The 19540-nt window shown below is 33.8% G+C and overlaps 4 protein-coding genes across 4 annotated transcripts; 3 read left to right on the top strand and 1 right to left on the bottom strand.

Annotated features, from left to right (window-relative positions):
* Positions 1 to 1260: 1260 nt before the first annotated feature.
* Positions 1261 to 2652, bottom strand: LOC133310105 (non-specific lipid transfer protein GPI-anchored 16-like). The gene is made up of 4 exons (XM_061510991.1): positions 2310 to 2652; positions 2155 to 2181; positions 1884 to 1955; positions 1261 to 1484 (listed from the first exon to the last, which is right to left on the bottom strand). The coding sequence occupies exons 1-4, from the start codon at positions 2650 to 2652 to the stop codon at positions 1261 to 1263; spliced, it is 666 nt and encodes a 221-aa protein (XP_061366975.1).
* A 2316-nt stretch (positions 2653 to 4968) lies between these two features.
* LOC133310111 (non-specific lipid transfer protein GPI-anchored 5) lies at positions 4969 to 6260 on the top strand. The gene is made up of 3 exons (XM_061510998.1): positions 4969 to 5398; positions 5489 to 5545; positions 5932 to 6260. The coding sequence occupies exons 1-3, from the start codon at positions 5065 to 5067 to the stop codon at positions 6078 to 6080; spliced, it is 540 nt and encodes a 179-aa protein (XP_061366982.1). The 5' UTR covers positions 4969 to 5064; the 3' UTR covers positions 6081 to 6260.
* A 4840-nt stretch (positions 6261 to 11100) lies between these two features.
* LOC133310114 (F-box/kelch-repeat protein SKIP30) lies at positions 11101 to 15245 on the top strand. Its single transcript, XM_061511004.1, has 2 exons — positions 11101 to 11314; positions 13741 to 15245. Exon 2 carries the CDS (start codon positions 13814 to 13816, stop codon positions 14852 to 14854), a length of 1041 nt encoding a protein of 346 aa, XP_061366988.1. The 5' UTR covers positions 11101 to 11314; positions 13741 to 13813; the 3' UTR covers positions 14855 to 15245.
* A 998-nt stretch (positions 15246 to 16243) lies between these two features.
* LOC133310121 (uncharacterized) lies at positions 16244 to 19020 on the top strand. Its single transcript, XM_061511015.1, has 10 exons — positions 16244 to 16523; positions 16606 to 16773; positions 16881 to 17046; positions 17154 to 17210; positions 17309 to 17379; positions 17548 to 17626; positions 17730 to 17789; positions 17987 to 18090; positions 18181 to 18241; positions 18460 to 19020. Exons 1-10 carry the CDS (start codon positions 16399 to 16401, stop codon positions 18829 to 18831), a joined length of 1263 nt encoding a protein of 420 aa, XP_061366999.1. The 5' UTR covers positions 16244 to 16398; the 3' UTR covers positions 18832 to 19020.
* The last annotated feature ends 520 nt before the right edge of the window (positions 19021 to 19540 follow it).

Raw genomic sequence — 19540 nt, 5'->3', positions numbered from 1 at the left:
ATCAAACTTATTCAATTATATTCTTGTAAAAGATAGTATACAAATGAATATATAAAAATTAATAAAATATAAATTGCGTTAAAAAAGCTAATAAATATTTTAAGTTAAGTTATGCATTTGTCGCTATAATTATTTATTTTAAGTAAATGATTTGTCTCTATAATTAAGTTATATAATATAAGAAATGTATAAGGAGTTAATTTTGAATTATCACTCAAGTTTCTTTGCTTAGTTAAAAAATATATATTATTTTTTCCAAATTAAGCAAATGATGCACCGAGTTTTCGGTACTCTCTTAGTACTGAAAATATTTTCTTAAATTGGATTCCCTAAACAAGTTTGACCGGAAGTTAATGTCGGGAAAACTTTTTAATGAATTAATAATATTAAAGTTGAGCACCTCAATACAATTATCACTTGTTACTGAGAAATTTAAAGTCTTAATTCTGGACCTGCCCCACATTGGACTAGTCGCGAAATGATGAACCGGTTGGAATATTTCAAAAAAAAAAAAAAAAATTATGTCATGGCAATTTTTTATTTTTTATTTTTATGTCATTTACCATGGTTTTGACACCTTTTGAACGTGAGATTATTAAAACTACTATTCGGCTATTCGCTTGGGCCGCTGAGATTATCCTCCCTATACAAATTCCTTTAACTTGCGTCAAAATTGACCTATTAACACTTTTAGAGCTGATTTGTATTGGTTTGTCAAAAAAGTCTTTTTTATGACTTCCTTATTTTAAAAGCACTTTCTATAAAAGTTATAGCTATTTAGATTTTTAAAAAATATTTTTGATTTTTTAAAAAATAATTTGGCTTTTAACTTCTGTTTTTTTTTAGAAGCTAAAATTTTTAGCTTCTGAAAAAAACAGGTTTTTGACTTTTTTTACGACTTCTGCTTTTTTTAAAAGCATGTATCCAAATAGACTTATTTTGAAAAGTGCTTTTTTTCTTAAAAAAAGCAACTTTTGAAGAAGAAAAAGCCCATCCAAACACGTCCTTATTATTGAGACACATCACGTTTAACTTTTCTTCAAGCTGAGAAATGCAAAGTAGCCCCATACTAAATGCTTGTGCATTAAATTCAGTCATGATCAAACATTTATGAATAGCGACAGGTCCATAAAACCACTATAGAAAGAAAAAAAGAAAACAATATATATATGTATGTGTATCTCAGAAGGCAGAAACTTATACAAAGACAAAGCAACCGGTGTAGGTTAAGTTTCGTGTATGCAGTTGTACATTAACAATTTAATAGATGCCAAAAACCATGATTCCCATGACTATGGATGCAAAAGGTGACAAGGAAACATAAGATGGATGAGATGCCGAAGAACTTGGAGTCAAAACTGGTCGGATTCTTGGAGTTTTAGTGGGTGCTTCTGCTTCCACTAGTGGTGATGCTGGTGCCAGTGCCCGTGCCAATTGCATATTCTCAAATTTGTATGCTTCAGCTACAACCTTGGTTTTTGAAACTGCCCAAGTTTACATCAATACCCAGTAACAATTAGTACATATTTTAGGATTTATATCTCTTGCAGTGAGAGAAAGGAAAAAAAAAGTTCATTACTTTTTCAAGTTTTAAACAGTTATTATTTCCTTGCACCACTTTCATACCAAGAAAAAGAAAAATTAATCTCTTAACGAACAAGGGGTGGTCAATGAATAAATTCTTATGTAAAAGCTAACAGTCTAAAAATTAAATAAATTGTTATAATTATATCAATTTTTTTATGTGCAAATAATGTTTTCATATTTTAACTTACTAGATTCATTTATTTTATTTCTTTTTCGACAATTGTATCCCAGTATCCCTGTCTGGAATTAACTAAGCCCAAATATTTTAAAACTTTTAGGTACATTAATTATACTACCTTGTTGTAGGCTTACGGGAGATGCAGAAAATGGAGGAAGACTTGGGCCGTTTGATCCAAGATCTGCTGGGCCTGCCAATAAAATAACCAGCTTCAGCATATTTTATTTTTTGAAGAAGGAAAAGCTTTCAAATAAAAAAAAAATGATCACCAAAAGATAATGTTATGGGATTTTAACCATCATCAAGAATATAAACAGTAAGAGGAAAAAAAAAAACTCTTGGACTGAATAATAAAATTGAAAATACAAAAGCAGTTAAGTAATCAATACCCGGAGCTGGTAAAGGAGAAGCAGAAGCTGTAATGCACAAAAAGAAATTATCATTATAAATCTAATTTTTTTATTAGGAAAAGAAAATGGGAAAACTAAAGTTTGTCAAAATGTATAAGTATTTAGATGCAATGGAACATGAATTGAATTTGCACCTTTGCACTGCAAAGGGACTCCATTATTAATGTTGCATGCTTGTGAAAGGGAGACGGCAAGAGCTTGGTTAATGGGTAGGTTGAAAAATGGAGCATTGGCTGATATTACCAGGCAAGCACAATCCGTACTAGTGCTTGTCAAAGACCTTAATGAATCACAACACGTAGATGATGGTATTAAACCATTGTTAGTGCTTCCTGTAATGTAATTGGCGCATGGAGTGAAACTGCTGATCATAGAGGTTGTGCAGGGTGTACTAATTTGCCCATTAACCAAATTTAGTGAAGCCACTATAAGGGCTGCTAGTATCATTGTCATTTGAAAAGCACTGAGCTGTTCCATGAGGAGCAAAAGGATGTCTTGGATGGAAGAAGATTGATTTGTAAAAGCAGGATCTATGTTTGTTTAATGATAAGGAATGATTTATATACTGTAATAGTTGAACAATATTATGGAGAAGAGAACAGGTAGATTTGAATATGATAAAGGAGTTCAACTACCTTAACTAATATTTCCAATGGAAGAATCTTCCTGTTAATTACCCCCAGTTATTGTTACAGACCTATAGTTTGGTATGGTTTACTAGAATGAAGCTTTTAATATTTGTGAAAGTTGATAACGTTTATTAGAATGAAGCTTTTAAAAAATAATGCATAACTAGGTGCAGATCATGATCAGATGGTAACACTGAAAATTTTCACAAACCACAATGATGAATGATATGTTAATAGTTTGAAAGGATAAATCTTTCTATTGTAAGGACCTAGTTCATCCAGCAAGGGAAGCTTGCTCAATAATTCAAGTTGTTCCTTTCTCCGCAAAAAGAAGTTGAAGGAATCAAAGGGCTGCAAAGAAAAGGTATACATGCTAAAAAGTCTACTCTAGAACGTCATGTAGGTCATACTGGACAAAATTGAGGCAAAACCCACATAACTTTTGTTGAAATTTGAGTGTTGGTCACACGTAAACTTGACTATAGGATCAACCAACTCTATTTTCACCAATTTCATAGACAATTTTTCAACATCAAAATTAAGAAAACTCGAGAGTAGAAACCTCAATATTTAACCGGGGCAGGTTATATTTACAAACTTTTTTATTTACAAACTACACTATGTAGGACCGGTCCTACATTAATCACACAGTGTACGACCGGTCCTACATTAGTGTAATTGCAAAAAAAGTTTGTAAACGGATCATGTTCCTATTTAACCAAGAGTAATATACGTATTATCACCTCAGGATGAAAGAAAAACATGTTGAAGTTATCATCTAATCAATTTTTGTGTGATTTTGTATAATTTTATTTTTTAAAGAATTGTAAAGAACCAATTCAACCCAAAAGTTTAAGCTATTAGGTGAAGCTACATTAATGGTTTTACAACACGCCCTCTCACACGAGAGCTCACTGGACTTGAAGGGTGGACAGTGCACAGACCCACCTACCTGTGCGCGAAGAAAGAAATTCCACTTGAAAGAAAGTGGGAGCAGTGATCATCGAACCCTTATACCGAGGCTCCGATACCACATAATGAACCAATTCAACGAGTAAGGCTACATTAATGATTTTTTATATATCTCAACAAGGGATGGATGTAAATGCTAGAGAGTTTTTGTTAGATCAGTAATAAGTGATAAGATCATAAGACCCTTTAAAAAATGGCGGCCACTAAGCAACAATAGGAATGAATCAACTAGACGTGCAATCTTGGTAGTTGAAGAGTTAAGGACCTCTGTCTTTTGATTACCACCCTAAGTCACAACTTCCCGACCTAAATTACCATTGAATCACTTGGACATTACTGCTACAGTATCAAGAAATTTACATCTCCTAAAATAACAAAAAGTTATTGAAAGTCCAAACTCGATTTTTCCAAAGAACTCAAAATGAGTAAAAAGTTGGTCATCCATTGGAACCTGTCTATATGTCTCTTTTAGGCAATAATCTGGTAAAATTCAATCTCCTCCATGCACCATTATTATTTTTCTAGTATCATGCGTTGTCCTCCAAATTTGAAGTTTACACTGTCAGATTCTAATGCGAGAGTGATAGACTGATAAATCTTTTCCTTCTATTCTTTGGCGTGATTTGTATAAATTTTGGGAATAGGAAAATCGAAAAGTTAAAATAAAATAAAATATCCCATGTTGGATTGGGCATGCCTATAACCTGCCTTCTCGTTTAAGCATTTGTTATTGTTATTATTCCATGCTTTAAAGTTTTAATTCCCTTTAATTAGCCCACTCCAATAAGCATCATAATTGTTGTACTAAAAGCATGAAACACAATTTATCAAGAAAAAGGAAAAAGCATGAAAGTTGCATATGCACACTAGTTTGATTACAAAAATCAACTCAAAGTAAAAGGCATCATGAAAAGATGATGCAATAATAGTCATTCAGGTGCTTTCTATTCCAGCAATATTACTCAAAGAACATATCGAAAGAGCAATGCGGAAAAGAAAAGAACCATAGAAGGACACATAAGACAACTTTATTAAAATAAATTTGTAAAGTCCCAGCTAGATTCTAAACAAAGAATCTGTTATATATAAAGCAAAAAAGTTGTTCACATGCATAAGCTAGTCACCCTGCCACAGTGCCACTCTTTAATTCACACTTTTTTCTTTTTGTCACTATAAGCCATTCTCTTGTGACTTTCCCAACTCTAATAAACCAAAGAAACCCATCAATTCTGCACCTAAATATTGGCATTTGATTTACCAACATTCCTGGCAGAATATCTGATAGCATATGATGGCACCCAGAAGGAATGAGATGCTGCTGAGCATGTCTCTTGTGGTGGCTCTTTGGGGTGTCACAGTGGCTCAATCTCAATCAAGTTGCACCAATGAGTTCATAAGTCTCTATCCCTGCCTTGACTACTTAACAGGAAAGACCTCCACCCCATCCTCTGGTTGCTGCTTGCAACTTTCCTTTGTGGTGAAGTCACAGCCACAGTGCCTATGCGAGGTTGTTAACGGTGGTGAGTCATCTGTTGCTGCCAGTCTCAACATCAATCAGACTCGGGCTTTGTCACTTCCCAACGCTTGCCGAGTCCAGACACCTCCTATTAGCACCTGCAGCCGTATGAGTTATATTTATTCCTGAAAAATATTTCACAATGAAATATGTTACTGATAGATGTGAAAACCTTAATTCTTTATTGTGATTTCAGGCTATGCTTCTTCTCCAACAAGTGTTCCTGTCTCCAACATTCCATATTCCCCTTCAGGTACCAAACAAAAATACCAGTGAGCCTACCATTTTATATATTTCTAATATACCATTTCACACACGAAAGCCCACCCGAGCTTCAAAATATGTCGACTTATTTGTGTCAAGAAATTTCACAAAATTTAATTATTTATTAATTAAATGGAGAGTGAATAAAACCTGTGATACCGAAACTCTAATATCATATCAAATATCAATTAAACCCAAAAACTTAAGCTGATAAATGATATTACATTGATGATTTTATGTATTTCTCTGACAAATATCATACATAGCTAATGTGACAAGATTTAAGAATTTATGCCAAATTTATTTTATTGTCTTTTACGACCCTTGAAATAAGTCTGCAATTTGAGGGTTTTTTTTTTTTTTTTTGTGGAATAGGGATCGGATCAAATACTGTTTCATCAACGACCGGAGGCAGGGGAAGTGGCGCTTATGCAAATTCAAGTTCCACCAAATTACCATGTTCTTTGCTTGTCTTGTTTCTCTTTTCAACGACTTTGATTTTCACCTTGATGACCACTACCTAGGTTACGTTGCTGCAATATTATAGAAAACCTTATCTTATATGTACCTTTTGAATTAGGGTTCTATTAAGAGTTATCTCTTTTCGGGATATAGAATCTTATTTTGAAAAAAAAAAACATGTGACTTCGGCAGATAATTTCTCTTTCCTGCGGCTGAATAGTAACATTTTCCTTTTGAAATAACCTAAGATTTTGTAAGTAAGTTACTGCAACAATTAAAAAGTAGATGTTCTGAAAACAGAAATTTTCATGATCTGACCCTCTGTCAACAAGATCAGAGTGTAACTGAAGAAGAATATGTACACAGAACTAGTAGGGTCACGAAGGTTTTACGAATTTGATTGAAAGAGGAGTAATTGATTGTATTACTAAGCAGGAGAGAGCGACACGTCATGCTCGCATCCCATGCTTTATTTCAAGTCTTGAATCTTGATTGGGTAAACGAAACATCAGTACTTTTATCATTTCATTTTCTGTGTATTTGTGGTGACTGGTGAGTGCTATGTGACTCGTCAATTTTAGCCAAGTTGCTACTTGTCCCCCAAACTTTAGAAATCGTGATAATCAAGTCGCATTAGATAAAAATGGCTTAAATACAACTAGTTAGGTATGCCTAATTAATTTTTGCGGGATTAACGAAACTCGAGTAAACGGTGCCATGGGTTGTGTAATTTAGTCATGTTATTATTGAATGTTATATAAAGATGGGGAAATTTCCTCTTTAGTTTTTATTTTGTGTGAATGATATGAAAATGGCCGAACTTGTGTATTACTTTTTAGTTCCAAAAGGCCACGTAGATTACTTTTTATTTTTTATTTAAAAAAACATAGAGTTAGCTTTAAATTTGAGAAAGATATTAACAAGTAATTTACTTCTCACTTAATTTCATTTCACTAACATTCATTTATGGACACTCAACATGTTTGGTATATACTCTCTCTTTTTGCCAAAAATAAAATGTGCATTATATTCTATAAAAAAAAATGCATGAATTTTAGGTTGGAATTTGCATAATAAAATAACAAAAATAAAAATAAAACAACTACGTACAAACACTACTTTAACATAAGTAAAGTAACGTAGTTTATCCACCAAAAAAAAAAAAAATAACGTAATTTTAGAGAGGGACATGTAAAGTGAAGGATGCACTTTTAGTACTATGGTTAGATGGTGTCCAGTCGATCGTTTGTGCTAGCTATGACTAATTTATTTCCTCCATTCAGTTAAAAGGAATATCATGTGAAGACTAGCTAGGAGATTCACAAAGATGTTGTTCACAGCCTAATTGACATAGTTAAGATTTAAACATATAATCATATGCCTTTTTTTTTTTTTGGTACATTATAATCATATGCCTTTATGTCCACATATAATATATTAGAACATACTTTATTGTACAGTAAAGTGTAAGTTGTAATAATTGATGGAAAAATTAAGGGATAGATTCTTGCATGGCTGAAACAATTGTTTTTATCTCACAAAAAAAAAAAAACTTAACTTTAGTCTCCAACTATTTTTTTTGTTTTATTTATTTCCTAAACGTTATTTTTTGTTTCAATGTCATCTTTGTTAAAGAGATATAAAATAATTAATATATCTTCACATAATGTCTTACGGTTTTGAGTTGAAATAATTCTACTCATACGGATTTAATTGGATTATAGAAAACAAGCCTTATGAAAGTATATGCATTTTGCCATGGCCAACCTAGGGAGCTTTAGATTTTCATCTCAAAAATATTTTACAATTCATTCAAACCAAAACCCTTAAAATCAAAATAAAAATAAAAACTAAAAGAAACTTTTTATCTAGTGTTCTCAAACTTTAAGTTCTTGAACAATGGTTTTGAGTGAAAAAATTTCTCTAAAGAAAACTGAATTATAGTTAAGCATCGTCTACCATAAACACTCAAATCATTATTTAATTTGTGTAAAGTTTTGACAATCATGATAGATATGTACCTATCATTAAAAATATTTTCACACATGGTAAAAAAAGTTTTAGCCAACGCGGGCATAGCTCAATTGACAATATAGACTAATTAGGTGTGGAGAGAACTTGAATCCATTCTCACCAAATACATCTTTGGAGAAGCACAAAGAATTTTAAATGTGACTAAAAAAGTTGAAATATTTGAGGAGGCGATTGAGAGGTAATTAGTTTTCATCTCAAAAGTATTTTACAATTCATTCAAACCAAAACCCCTAAAATCAAAATAAAAATAAAAACTGAAAGAAACTTTTTATCTAGTGTTCTCAAACTTTAAGTTCTTGAACAATGGTTTTGAGTGAAAAAAATTCTCTAAAGAAAACTGAATTATAGTTAAGCATCGTCTACCATAAACACTCAAATCATTGTTTAATTTGTGCAAAGTTTTGACAATCATAATAGAAATGTACCTATCATTAAATATATTTGCACACATGGTAAAAAAAGTTTTAGCCAATGCGGGTGTAGCTCAATTGACAATATAGACTAATTAGGTGCGCAGAGAACTTGAATTTCATTCCCACCAAATACATCTTTGGAGAAGCACAAAGAATTTTAAATGTGACTAAACCTCAACTCAGGATTAGTCGACTAAAAAAGTTGAAATATTTGAGGAGACGATTCATAGGTAATTAGTTTTCATCTCAAAAATATTTTACAATTCATTCAAACCAAAACCCCTAAAATCAAAATAAAAATAAAAACTGAAAGAAACTTTTTATCTAGTGTTCTCAAACGTTAAGTTCTTGAACAATGGTTTTGAGTGAAAAAATTTCTCTAAAGAAAACTGAATTATAGTTAAGCATCGTCTACCATAAACACTCAAATCATTATTTAATTTGTGTAAAGTTTTGACAATCATGATAGAAATGTACCTATCATTAAAAATATTTTCACACATGGTAAAAAAAGTTTTAGCCAACGCGGGTGTAGCTCAATTGACAATATAGACTAATTAGGTGTGGAGAGAACTTGAATTTCATTCCCACCAAATACATCTTTGGAGAAGCACAAAGAATTTTAAATGTAACTAAACCTCAACTCAGGATTAGTCGACTAAAAAAGTTGAAATATTTGAGGAGACGATTCATAGGTAATTAGTATTCATCTCAAAAATATTTTACAATTCATTCAAACCAAAACCCCTAAAATAAAAATAAAAATAAAAACTGAAAGAAACTTTTTATCTAGTGTTCTCAAACTTTAAGTTCTTGAACAATGGTTTTGAGTGAAAAAATTTCTCTAAAGAAAACTGAATTATAGTTAAGCATCGTCTACCATAAACACTCAAATCATTATTTAATTTGTGTAAAGTTTTGACAATCATGATAGAAATGTACCTATCATTAAAAATATTTTCACACATGGTAAAAAAAGTTTTAGCCAACACGGGTGTAGCTCAATTGACAATATAGACTAATTAGGTGTGGAGAGAACTTGAATTTCATTCCCACCAAATATATATTTGGAGAAGCACAAAGAAATTTAAATGTGACTAAACCTCAACTCAGGATTAGTTGACTAAAAAAGTTGAAATATTTGAGGAGACCATTCATAGGTAATTAGTATTGATATATAGAAAAGAGAGTTTTGGCTAGTGTTAAGAAATGATGTAATATTATTTCCAAAAAAAGAAAGAAATGATGTAATATATCATACTTAATTAAGGACTTCTAGCATAATTAGATACAATTTTGGTATTAATAAATTTAGCATAAAAAGATTTATAAAAGTATTGAGATTCTTCCTTATAATTGAATAAAATTTACTAATTTATACTCAGTGCTATGAGAATATGTACTTTTTTTATTAAAAAAACTGAAATGATAACAATATAAGGGGATGGGTGGAATAAATAAAATTAGATTAATTATTTCTTTTTCTAATCTTAACAATTGAGGTACCGAATCTTTAATACTATAAAAATATTAAAGATATTTTCGTATGTATTACACCAAAGATTTTTTTAAAAGTAACTGCATGGAAGAATTGGGGAGAAAATTAATATGTAAGCATAACACAATGCGTGCTTTCCCACCTATATGCATAATTTTTTGATTATATAAATTTGAAACCAATTGATATAGAACCGTAACTTATTTGCCTAATTAAATTGATACCCATTTTTTTAGATACTTTATAAATCATAATGATTGAATAGGAATAATGAAAACCACGGATTAAACAAGCAGATCACATAGAAATTGTGGATTCATGTCACAAATAATACATAGAATTATTTTTAATTTTTACATGATTAATAAATTTTACAATATTCTGCATTTAAAAATTTTAAAATAAGAAAACCATATTCAATAATAATAATAACTTCCATTCATTATTAATTTTAATAAACAAATAAATTGTATAATATTCCAATTCTAATTATACATGAATTAAAAAATTAAACACGCATTTCTAACCAAAATAAATAAATAAGTAGCTTGATTTCGTGGTCCCTACGAAATCAAAAGTCAATATTCAACTCAACGTAGCCAGCAAATGGATTGAATGTGCTAGAGTAGTTATATAATACCTCTCACATAATTTGTTGTTGTAGTTGTGGAATTTTTAAATTTTTTTTTTCTTTACAATTTCCTTCTCCACGCGCAATTCGCATGCCAACCTAACGTGATTGCAAGGATAACCTGTTAGGCTTAGGCATGGAAAAATAAAAAATAAATCAAAAGAGTATAGTATAAAGTATAAACCAAAGTAAAAACAAAAAAAAAAAAGAGAAAAAAAAAACTGGAGATTCGAGAAGGTGTGGGGGGAAGGAATTAAGAATATGCGGAAAAAGTATTCGTCTGGTCTGCGTAATGAATGACTAGTGAGTCGGGGGCACACAGCGCAAGTTACGCAGCTATATATCACTTATGACACTTTTAATTTCCCATTCTTATCCCTTTCTCTTAATCTTATTATTATTATCATCATCATCATCAAAATTACCAAAATTAAAATCTAACCCAATCTTATGAAATTGAAAATAAAAATATAAACATGCAAATTGGGTTTGCATTTTTGTGAAACGAAACCTTAGGGAAGAGGAAGTTACACTAAACACATTCACATTGTAACTCTTTTAATTCTGCGTGCCGTTTCCTTAGCCGTGCAACTCATCTTAGCACCCAAATTTCGTTCGCATCATCGTTACCCTCTTCTTCCCCTTTTCGTATTCGTTTCTCTCTCTTCAACAATTTCTCCGATTCCCTTTTTTTTTTTCTCTGCTCGTCTTCGCTGCCAGGTAAACGTCCTTTCCCTACCCATTCTTTCTTTTCTTTTTTTATTTTGGTTTTATTTTTTGTATGATTCGAATCGTGAGTGAGGGGTTATGCTTAATTTGCGTGGATTTTGATTCTATTTGGAGTTGATTGAATACCCATTGCTCTTTTCATCTTGAATTTCAACTGGGTTTTGCTTTGCGACTTGTCACGATTCTTGTACTTGTCTTGCCCCTTCTTTTGTTAGACTGCTGAAAAATGTTAGGGCTGGAATCCCAATTCGAATTCCAAGAGCTGTGTTTTATTGCTTGTATATGAAGTGTGGTTCTTGAATCCAATACAACGTCACTGGCTGCGAGTCTTTTTATTATTTATTTTTATATTTTTATTGTCGCCCATTTGACACATTTTCGGGAAATCTTTCAGTTCATTGGTTTTGGATCATTCACTAAAACTGGGAAATGGTTTTTGTTCTTCGGTCAATTTTTCTTTCTGAACCCATGCACTATACTACCTATTGGGAAAGCATTGCATTTTCCTCAACTTCTGTGTTCGGATGATGATCATTTTTGCTTTTCTTTCTCTTCTGTTGGTTGGTGTGGCTTTGGGGTTTTCATGTTCATGCATCTTTTTTATAAATGTTTGCTATAGCATATAATTTCCAATGGAGTTTATTTGTCCTTTTACAGATCAATATGCTTTTTACCTTTGTTTTTTGCTTGGGGACATCAGGTATATTAACATCCCGCGGTTCAATTTAAGTCGTTCATGGTTTTCTCAATGACATAGAAACATTTTGCTCTATTTTGTGCTGGATTAGAAAAGTAGTGCTGGTATGACCTTTTGCAATTTCAGTGAATTAGGTTTCTCTGACATTGGTATTTCCTTTACTACTCATTTATAACTAGTTTATGCTCTTTATTGCTCTGTCATTGGGGTTGGACATCTAGTGTTGGAAAGTAAATCAATCTAACTCTTCCTTGACCCTTTAGTATGCTTTTTGCTATATCTTGGAATAATGGAACTGTAGTATGCTTTTTGGTATATCTTGGAATAATGGAACTGTAATATGCTTTTTGCTATATCTTGGAATCATGGAACTGAGCTGTGCAAAGCTAAAGCTAATGCAGCTTAGAGAGGGTTGGCGTAAATGTTAATAACAAGTCCAGGGATGGGAATGCAACTGTTCTCTGGTTATTAAAGGTCTCAGATATGCCAAGCCGCAACCCCCCCAACAATCAATAGAAAAGGAAAAAAAAATTAAACATATATATAGTACAAGGCTGTTTTTGGGCATGATTTGAGAATTAGATCCTGCTGGTTAACTAGCCACTGTAGCATCTATTGTTCCTGCAATTCCCATAGGTATATTGAAAATTAGAGTTAAAAGTAAAACTTGAGCATGTGTTGCATAGAGGGATCAGCATTTTTATTTTAAGGTAATCCCTCTTTCTTCTCCTATCCTTTAAATAGGGAATCAACATTAGATGATACTGGATTGCATGCTTGTGCTATCCTGTGTCCTTTATGAACCCAGATTTTATCCTTCAATTGTCTAGAATGAGCCCAGGTCCCTAATTTTAGATGTGTCAGTGCAAGCCCATTAAACATTGAGGGCTGGTCTGGTTGATGAGAGTAGTTATAGTTTTTTGAGAAATTCAAGCTATAAATTTAAGCTCTTTGTTTAATTTTTCCGAGGGAGTGAGGTTGAAAGAAACAATATTTCTGTAAGTAATATGCAGTCTATGGAGAAGGTAGATAAAATGCAAACTGATGATTGAAGTTTGAAGGCTATAAGAGACAATGGGACAGTTGGTGGGGAAGAGGGTGAAATATTTTAGAAGGCTTTCTTGGCTTTATCTTAAACAATCATCTTGTCTCTTGTTGACTCTTAGGAAAGAAACTATTATGTGCGAGTGTCTACATTGTCACCGTGACTTCTACCATGAGGGGGAGGGAGGGGCCACTGGTTTGAAATCCTCTGGATCTGTATGTGTCTCTATGTGAGACTTACTAGTTACTATTTACCAATCATAATCAACATCCTAATGAATTAAAAAAATTGAATTTATTTTTTACATCCAATTCCAACATTCCCTATCATTTTTGTTAGTTCAATGACCTTTATCTTTTTTCAAGATCTGAAACATATAAGTTCGATAAAAAATTAACTTATGAAGGGAGAGAATATTATCAAGTGCACTGCTTTTGTTATTATTCTTGCTGCTGTTTAATTCATTGAATGGAAATTTTATTGCTTAACTTGTTTCTGATATCTAAATGAAGAAAATCTACCATGCTTTGTAGACAACAAATTTCCATTCAAACTTTGTATGTGTCATTCTAGTGACCATGCCTTCAAATTGGTACTGATTCTAATATATTGTAGTTGAATTTCTCAAGTACCACAATATTGGTATCCAAAACATGATAAATGTTGTGATTGCAGGTGCACCTTCCATAGTAGCTGGAGGTTAGTAGTGGAACTTATCAGACATTGATGAAACAGCAGTTATAAATTTATGATGTCCGGACTGATTGAAGGACTTCCTGATGCTGTTGCAATTAGGTGCCTTGCACGGGTTCCCTTTTACCTCCACCCAAAGTTAGAGCTTGTCTCTCGATCTTGGCGAGCAGCCATTCATAGCCCTGAACTATTTCAAGCTCGTCAGGAGGTTGGTTCATCTGAGAATCTGTTGTGTGTCTGTGCTTTTGATCCGGAGAATTTATGGCAGCTGTATGACCCTTTACGAGATCTCTGGATTACACTTCCTGTTCTTCCCTCAAAGATCAGACACCTTTCCCACTTCGGTGCTGTGTCCAGTGCTGGAAAGTTGTTTGTAATTGGTGGTGGAAGTGACGCTGTTGATCCTTTGACTGGTGACCAAGATGGTTGTTTTGCAACTGATGAAGTCTGGTCGTACGACCCTGTAGCCCGGCAGTGGTCCCCTCGTGCATCAATGCTTGTCCCCCGTTCTATGTTTGCATGCTGTGTTTTGAATGGGAAAATTATTGTGGCTGGGGGCTTCACTAGCTGCAGAAAATCAATATCTCAAGCAGAAATGTACGACCCTGAGAAGGATGTTTGGATTCCAATGCCTGATCTTCATCGCACTCATAATTCAGCCTGTTCAGGAGTAGTGATTGGCGGAAAGGTGCATGTACTGCACAAGGATATGTCAACAGTGCAAGTTTTAGATAATGCGGGGCCTGGGTGGACCGTTGAGGAATGTGCGTGGCTCCAAGGTCAGATGGCAGTTGTTCAGGATGCACTTTATGTGATGAGCCATGGATTTATCTTCAAGCAGGACAAAGAAGTGAGGAAAGTTGTAGGTTCAGCATCTGAATTTAGGAGGAGAATTGGGTTTGCAATGATTGGGCTAGGTGAGGAGCTATATTTGATCGGAGGCTTCATTGGCCCTGACAGATGGAATTGGGAAATTAAGCCATTATCCGATGTTGATGTTCTCACACTTGGGATTGAGAGACCCACTTGGCGCCAGGCAGCTCCAATGACTCGGTGTCGTGGTACTATTCTTGGTTGTACACTGCTCAGAATTTAGACCTTCACTTTCTTAGCTCTCGTGTTATTTGTGCTCGTTGGGATTTTGATCCTTTAAACTAGACAAACAATCACTTGTTCAATGGCTTCCCTGTTTTGTATGTGAGCCATAATATTTGTCCTTACTTTTGTGTTGGTTACATGCGGTAATGAGGTTAGTTTCAGTGTTTGTTCTTTTCCAAGTAAAACATTAAGTTCCACCAGATAATAGGGCAACAAATCTATAGTATTCCACCTTGCAATTTATTTCTCAACCTCACGTATAAAGGACTAATTCATATAGCAGAAGTCAACTTCGTTTTAATTGTTCAGCCTTTTTTTTGCTTCGAAAAACTTCATAATCTCGTCATTTTGTCATATTGCAATTAAATTAGTTTTGAGATGGTTTTTACATTTCCACATTCTCATCTATTAATTATCACTTTAGTTAGTTATTTTTATGGTTAACATTGTACGTTAAGCTGCAAAAATTGAGAATGCTCGTCGTCTACTCTTTACTCGGATGAAGTTTCATACGTTTCTTTCCTTACTTTTTTTTATTCACGTTTTTCCCTTGCAAATTATTGATAGACATACTTGATGAAAGTGATCTTACTTTGTATCATTTAAAAGTATGTCATTTCAATTATAACATAAAAACATTGCCCAATTAAGAGACAGCGATGATTGAACTAATATTGATTTAGAATAACAACTTTTTCTTACTCTAGGAACAGTTAAGCATTGTCTTAATCTATTCCCTGTTATATATTTATCCATTATTATTTTGTGAAGTAAACATCTAAAATAAATCAGAAGGATATAGCTAAGATACTATTTGAGACAATAATTGAGATGTGTATTTTTGTTTTGTAAGACATATATGTACGTGTTGTATGTCAATTTCATCTAAATTTAAACAACTCTAATCATTTGAATTAAGGGGAAAATGTGATAACTTACAACCCAAAAAGACGTCCGTTTAGCAAATTTATAATATAAGACGAGCAAAGCAAAAATTTTAAAATGCTTTTTATTTTTTTCCTAAATCACAAAGTAACATCATTTTGGGATATAAGAAATAATTTTATGGGAAAAGTGTTTGTCATTTAAAATGACAGAAAGTTATGTCATTTTAAGAGATATACAGACACAGAAAATTTGAATTTTAAATTAAAAAAAATCACTCATTTTCTCTTTTTCACGATTTCTTTTGTTCTGTGTCTATTTCTCTCCTAGAATGACCTAACTTAGACAAACACCAAACCCTAATTTTATCACGTTAATCCCTTTGATTAAAGACTAAAACTTGAATTGAAACTAAAGTAGTACTTAATTTTCTAGTTTGCGTCAACTAAAAGTATTTTCTTTGTGGTGCTGCGTCGATGGGTCATTTCATTGCTCACAAAAAGTTAATTAGGCTCAAAGTGGATTGAAGGAGAAACCCCCCAAAAGCCCAAAATTCGGAGCGGTGAAGCGCCAAACCCTAAGTCGGAGCGTTGGTGCTAACTGCTAACGCCTAGTGCTATTGATTTTGCATCTAATTTTGAAAGTGCGGTAAGTGTAATGGAAGAAGGTGAACCAGAATCGAAGAAAGACGTTGAGGTAGCTCCGGCGCTCATCGCGGTTCACCCGAACCAAGACTCCGTCGCCGTGGCGGTTGGACCGGAGCTCCGTGTGTTCGACCTCCAGTAAGCTTCCCTTCCCAACTACGATTTATTTTATAGCTAATAGAATATAGAAGCTGAGTTGAACTGAGCATGGCTTGTTTAGTGGTGGTTGTGCAGCTTCTTTAACAGATGATTCTATTGGTGAGCCATTTCATAAGGATAATATTAGAGCTATTGAGTTTGGTGCAAATGGAAAACTCTTCGTATCCGCCGGTGATGATAAAACCGTTAAGATATGGTCACCACAATCTTGGCGCTGCATCTGTACCGTGTAACCACTTCTCTCTCTAGCTTAACTCGCGTGGTTTATCTCTCTGTGTTTGTTTTGCGTCACACGCGTTCAATTCAATAGTTCCTTCTTTTCTAACAATGAATTAGGTCTTCGGAAAAGAGAGTCACTGCGGTTGCCATAAGCAATGATGGATCTCATGTGTGTTTCGCTGATAAATTTGGCCTTGTTTGGGTTGTTGATCTCAATCATGCAGTAGCTTGTAACAAACCAACACCGCTTCTTTCTCACTATTGCAGTATCATAACTAGCTTGGTCAGTGAGTGATTTTGTTATATTTGGTGGTTTTGTTTTGTTGTTCTGTTTGTTTTCTTAGTTATCTTTTCTTCAATTGTTTATTATCACATGCTTCCTTCCTGCAGGAGTTTTCTCCAGATGGTCGGTTTATTTTAAGTGCCGATAGGGATTTTAAAATTCGTGTAAGCTAACATTTCTTACCCATGAATCAATGAGCATTGTGTATTTTGGTTCACTATTCTTTATTTTTTTTCTTATTAACTTTTTATCCGTATAACAGGTTACTAATTTTCCCGACAAGCCCTTGAATGGAGCTCATCAGATACAAAGTTTCTGTCTTGGACACACAGAGTGAGAGTTGCTTTTATCAATCTACTTACTACTGTATTTGATGTCTTGATGAATGGAAATTTTGAGTATGATCCGCTTCAATATATCAAATGAGTGAAGCTGACATACCTTTTTGATAAGTAGAATTTGTCTTCCTGCTTCTAGATTCTGACATGTATCTATTTGCAGGTTTGTCTCCTGCCTTGGCTTCCTTCATGTTCAAGAATGCCCTCAAGACCTTCTTCTCTCTGGCAGTGGTGATTCAACAGTCAGTAATTCATTCAACATTTCAGTATTGTGGAATCCTGTATTTTTTTTCCCCCTTTATAGTTTCCCTTTTAAATAGATGTTGCATGAATTGCTTTCTGTAGGTGCGATTGTGGGATATCTCCTCCGGAGCACTCCTAGATACTTGTGAGGTTGCAATTAAGGTATTTCTATATTTCTGAGAGGCTCAAAGAGCTTTCTTCAATATAAATGCATTTTGAAAAATTATTACTTGACTAGTCTGTGCTAGTTAACATAAATAAAATAAATTCTAGTGATTTCAATATGGCGACAGTTCTTAACTCTTCTTGCTGTTACACTTGGTTTTAACTTTGCTGTCCTTCATCTTCTGTTTCCAAAGGCAGGGCTTTTAGAGTCTAATGGTAAAGCAGAGGAGCATGGCCATGCTGTTACTGATTTATGCACCACCCTGGATGGTTTGCTTGTTGCAGTGGCCATTCAGAGGCAAGTCTCACACTATCGCATTCTGTCATATTTCTCTTCAGGAGAATTTAGTGTTAGTTTACTGACGAGTTTTATTTGATGCCATTGTAGCTTGCAAGGAATAGTATTGTTGAGTTGCAATGTTTCTGCACAAACACTTTCTGTTGCCAAGGTAATGGCTGTGATAACACATGCTTGAAATGACCATTGACTTGCATTGTTACCGTCATTTTACTTAGGGTCTCTTTCATCTCTTGACGTCTATTTTTCATGTCTGAAGTTAGATTTCTATTTATGCGTTGTCATTATGAAAGCAAAGCTAACTGCAAATCCATGGATAAGAAAATATTGGCTTCTGAAGTGGCATTTAAACTGACGGGAACATTGCAGGTGGTTTCTATTGCAGGAGAGGCCTTTATCCCTACCTGCCTGGGGAACATCCCGTCTACTGGGAAATTGTGGATGGTTACAGGTGTCTCTAATTTACCTGGTTGTAGTTACCCCTCTTTGGCCCGTGTCCGAGTAATTTCTGGTATTGATGTTGAGCAAGAGCCAGTTGTCCTGGGAGATGATGAGATACCTGGGGGAGAAAAGCTGCGAGAAACGTTGCAAGGAACTGCATCCGTTGACGACAATACATTTTTGGCTGCAGCTGAAGCTGTGAAAACAGCAATGTGCAACCTATTAATAAAAAAGCAATACCCCGCAGAGAACAGAGAATCTAGGAAGAAAACCAGAAATGATAGAAAACTCAAAGGGTAGCAATTTTTTTCCTTCAATTTTTTGTTTTTATTAATATATGTAACAGCCAAGCTTGGTTTCCTTGATCAGTATTTCCCAAAGACTATATTCTTGATTTCTTGTGACCCTTTTTTTTTATTTTCTGATAAACTGAGTATCTGAAAATATTAAAACCAGATTGCCATCAATTTTGTGGTCGGCGTTTTTGAATTGTGGGAAACATCTCGTAACTATTGTTCATGGATTGCAGTGTAGTAAATTACATGAACTATACCATAACATCTGACTTTTAATTAATGTGATAACACAAGTGAAGCAAGTTGGTTTCTTGTGTGCCCGAGTTACTATCTTTTGAGGCCGAATGCTAAGCTGAATGAAGGCACTGGTTGTCGTGTGCACTGCTACTGCTTGATAACATTTGGTGTCAAGTGAATCAAGAGAATACTCTCAAATATCTGTATCTAACTCTCAAGCGTGTTAACTTGGATCCTCTATGCACGTGTCGAGTTTAAGATGGAGAAATTAGTGTGTTGATTAATTTTTTATCTGTTCAAAATAGTTCGCAATTAAAATATTTTAAAAATGGATTTTTCTTCCCTACATAATTCTAACAAATAGGAGGGCCTGAATTTGGAGTTTTTAATTGTGAAGGATAGTTGATTTACAAATATAAACTTTACTAGGATGATTAAACTTGGGGAAAAATATTTGTGTTTTTAAAGGACACAAC

Source organism: Gastrolobium bilobum, unplaced genomic scaffold, assembly GCF_033153095.1.
Source record: "Gastrolobium bilobum isolate Gb01-03AN ecotype WA unplaced genomic scaffold, APGP_CSIRO_Gbil_v1 utg1034, whole genome shotgun sequence".
NCBI lineage: Eukaryota > Viridiplantae > Streptophyta > Magnoliopsida > Fabales > Fabaceae > Gastrolobium > Gastrolobium bilobum.
The sequence above is the reverse complement of the archived record's forward strand: the minus strand, read 5'-3'. Positions and strand labels throughout refer to the sequence as shown.

Bases quoted from the DNA above. Each gene is read 5' to 3' on its own strand.
- LOC133310105 (XM_061510991.1), bottom strand. From the start codon at position 2,652: ATGGAACAGCTCAGTGCTTTTCAAATGACAATGATACTAGCAGCCCTT. The intron at 1,956-2,154 runs GTATTGATTACT...TTTTATTGGCAG, and splicing joins TTCTCCTTTACCAGCTCCGG to GCCCAGCAGATCTTGGATCA. The intron at 1,485-1,883 runs GTAGTATAATTA...AAACTTGGGCAG, and splicing joins TCCCGTAAGCCTACAACAAG to TTTCAAAAACCAAGGTTGTA.
- LOC133310111 (XM_061510998.1), top strand. From the start codon at position 5,065: ATGATGGCACCCAGAAGGAATGAGATGCTGCTGAGCATGTCTCTTGTG. The intron at 5,399-5,488 runs GTATGAGTTATA...TTGTGATTTCAG, and splicing joins TCCTATTAGCACCTGCAGCC to GCTATGCTTCTTCTCCAACA. The intron at 5,546-5,931 runs GTACCAAACAAA...TTTGTGGAATAG, and splicing joins CATTCCATATTCCCCTTCAG to GGATCGGATCAAATACTGTT.
- LOC133310114 (XM_061511004.1), top strand. From the start codon at position 13,814: ATGATGTCCGGACTGATTGAAGGACTTCCTGATGCTGTTGCAATTAGG.
- LOC133310121 (XM_061511015.1), top strand. From the start codon at position 16,399: ATGGAAGAAGGTGAACCAGAATCGAAGAAAGACGTTGAGGTAGCTCCG. The intron at 17,211-17,308 runs GTAAGCTAACAT...TCCGTATAACAG, and splicing joins ATAGGGATTTTAAAATTCGT to GTTACTAATTTTCCCGACAA. The intron at 18,091-18,180 runs GCAAGTCTCACA...ATGCCATTGTAG, and splicing joins GTTGCAGTGGCCATTCAGAG to CTTGCAAGGAATAGTATTGT.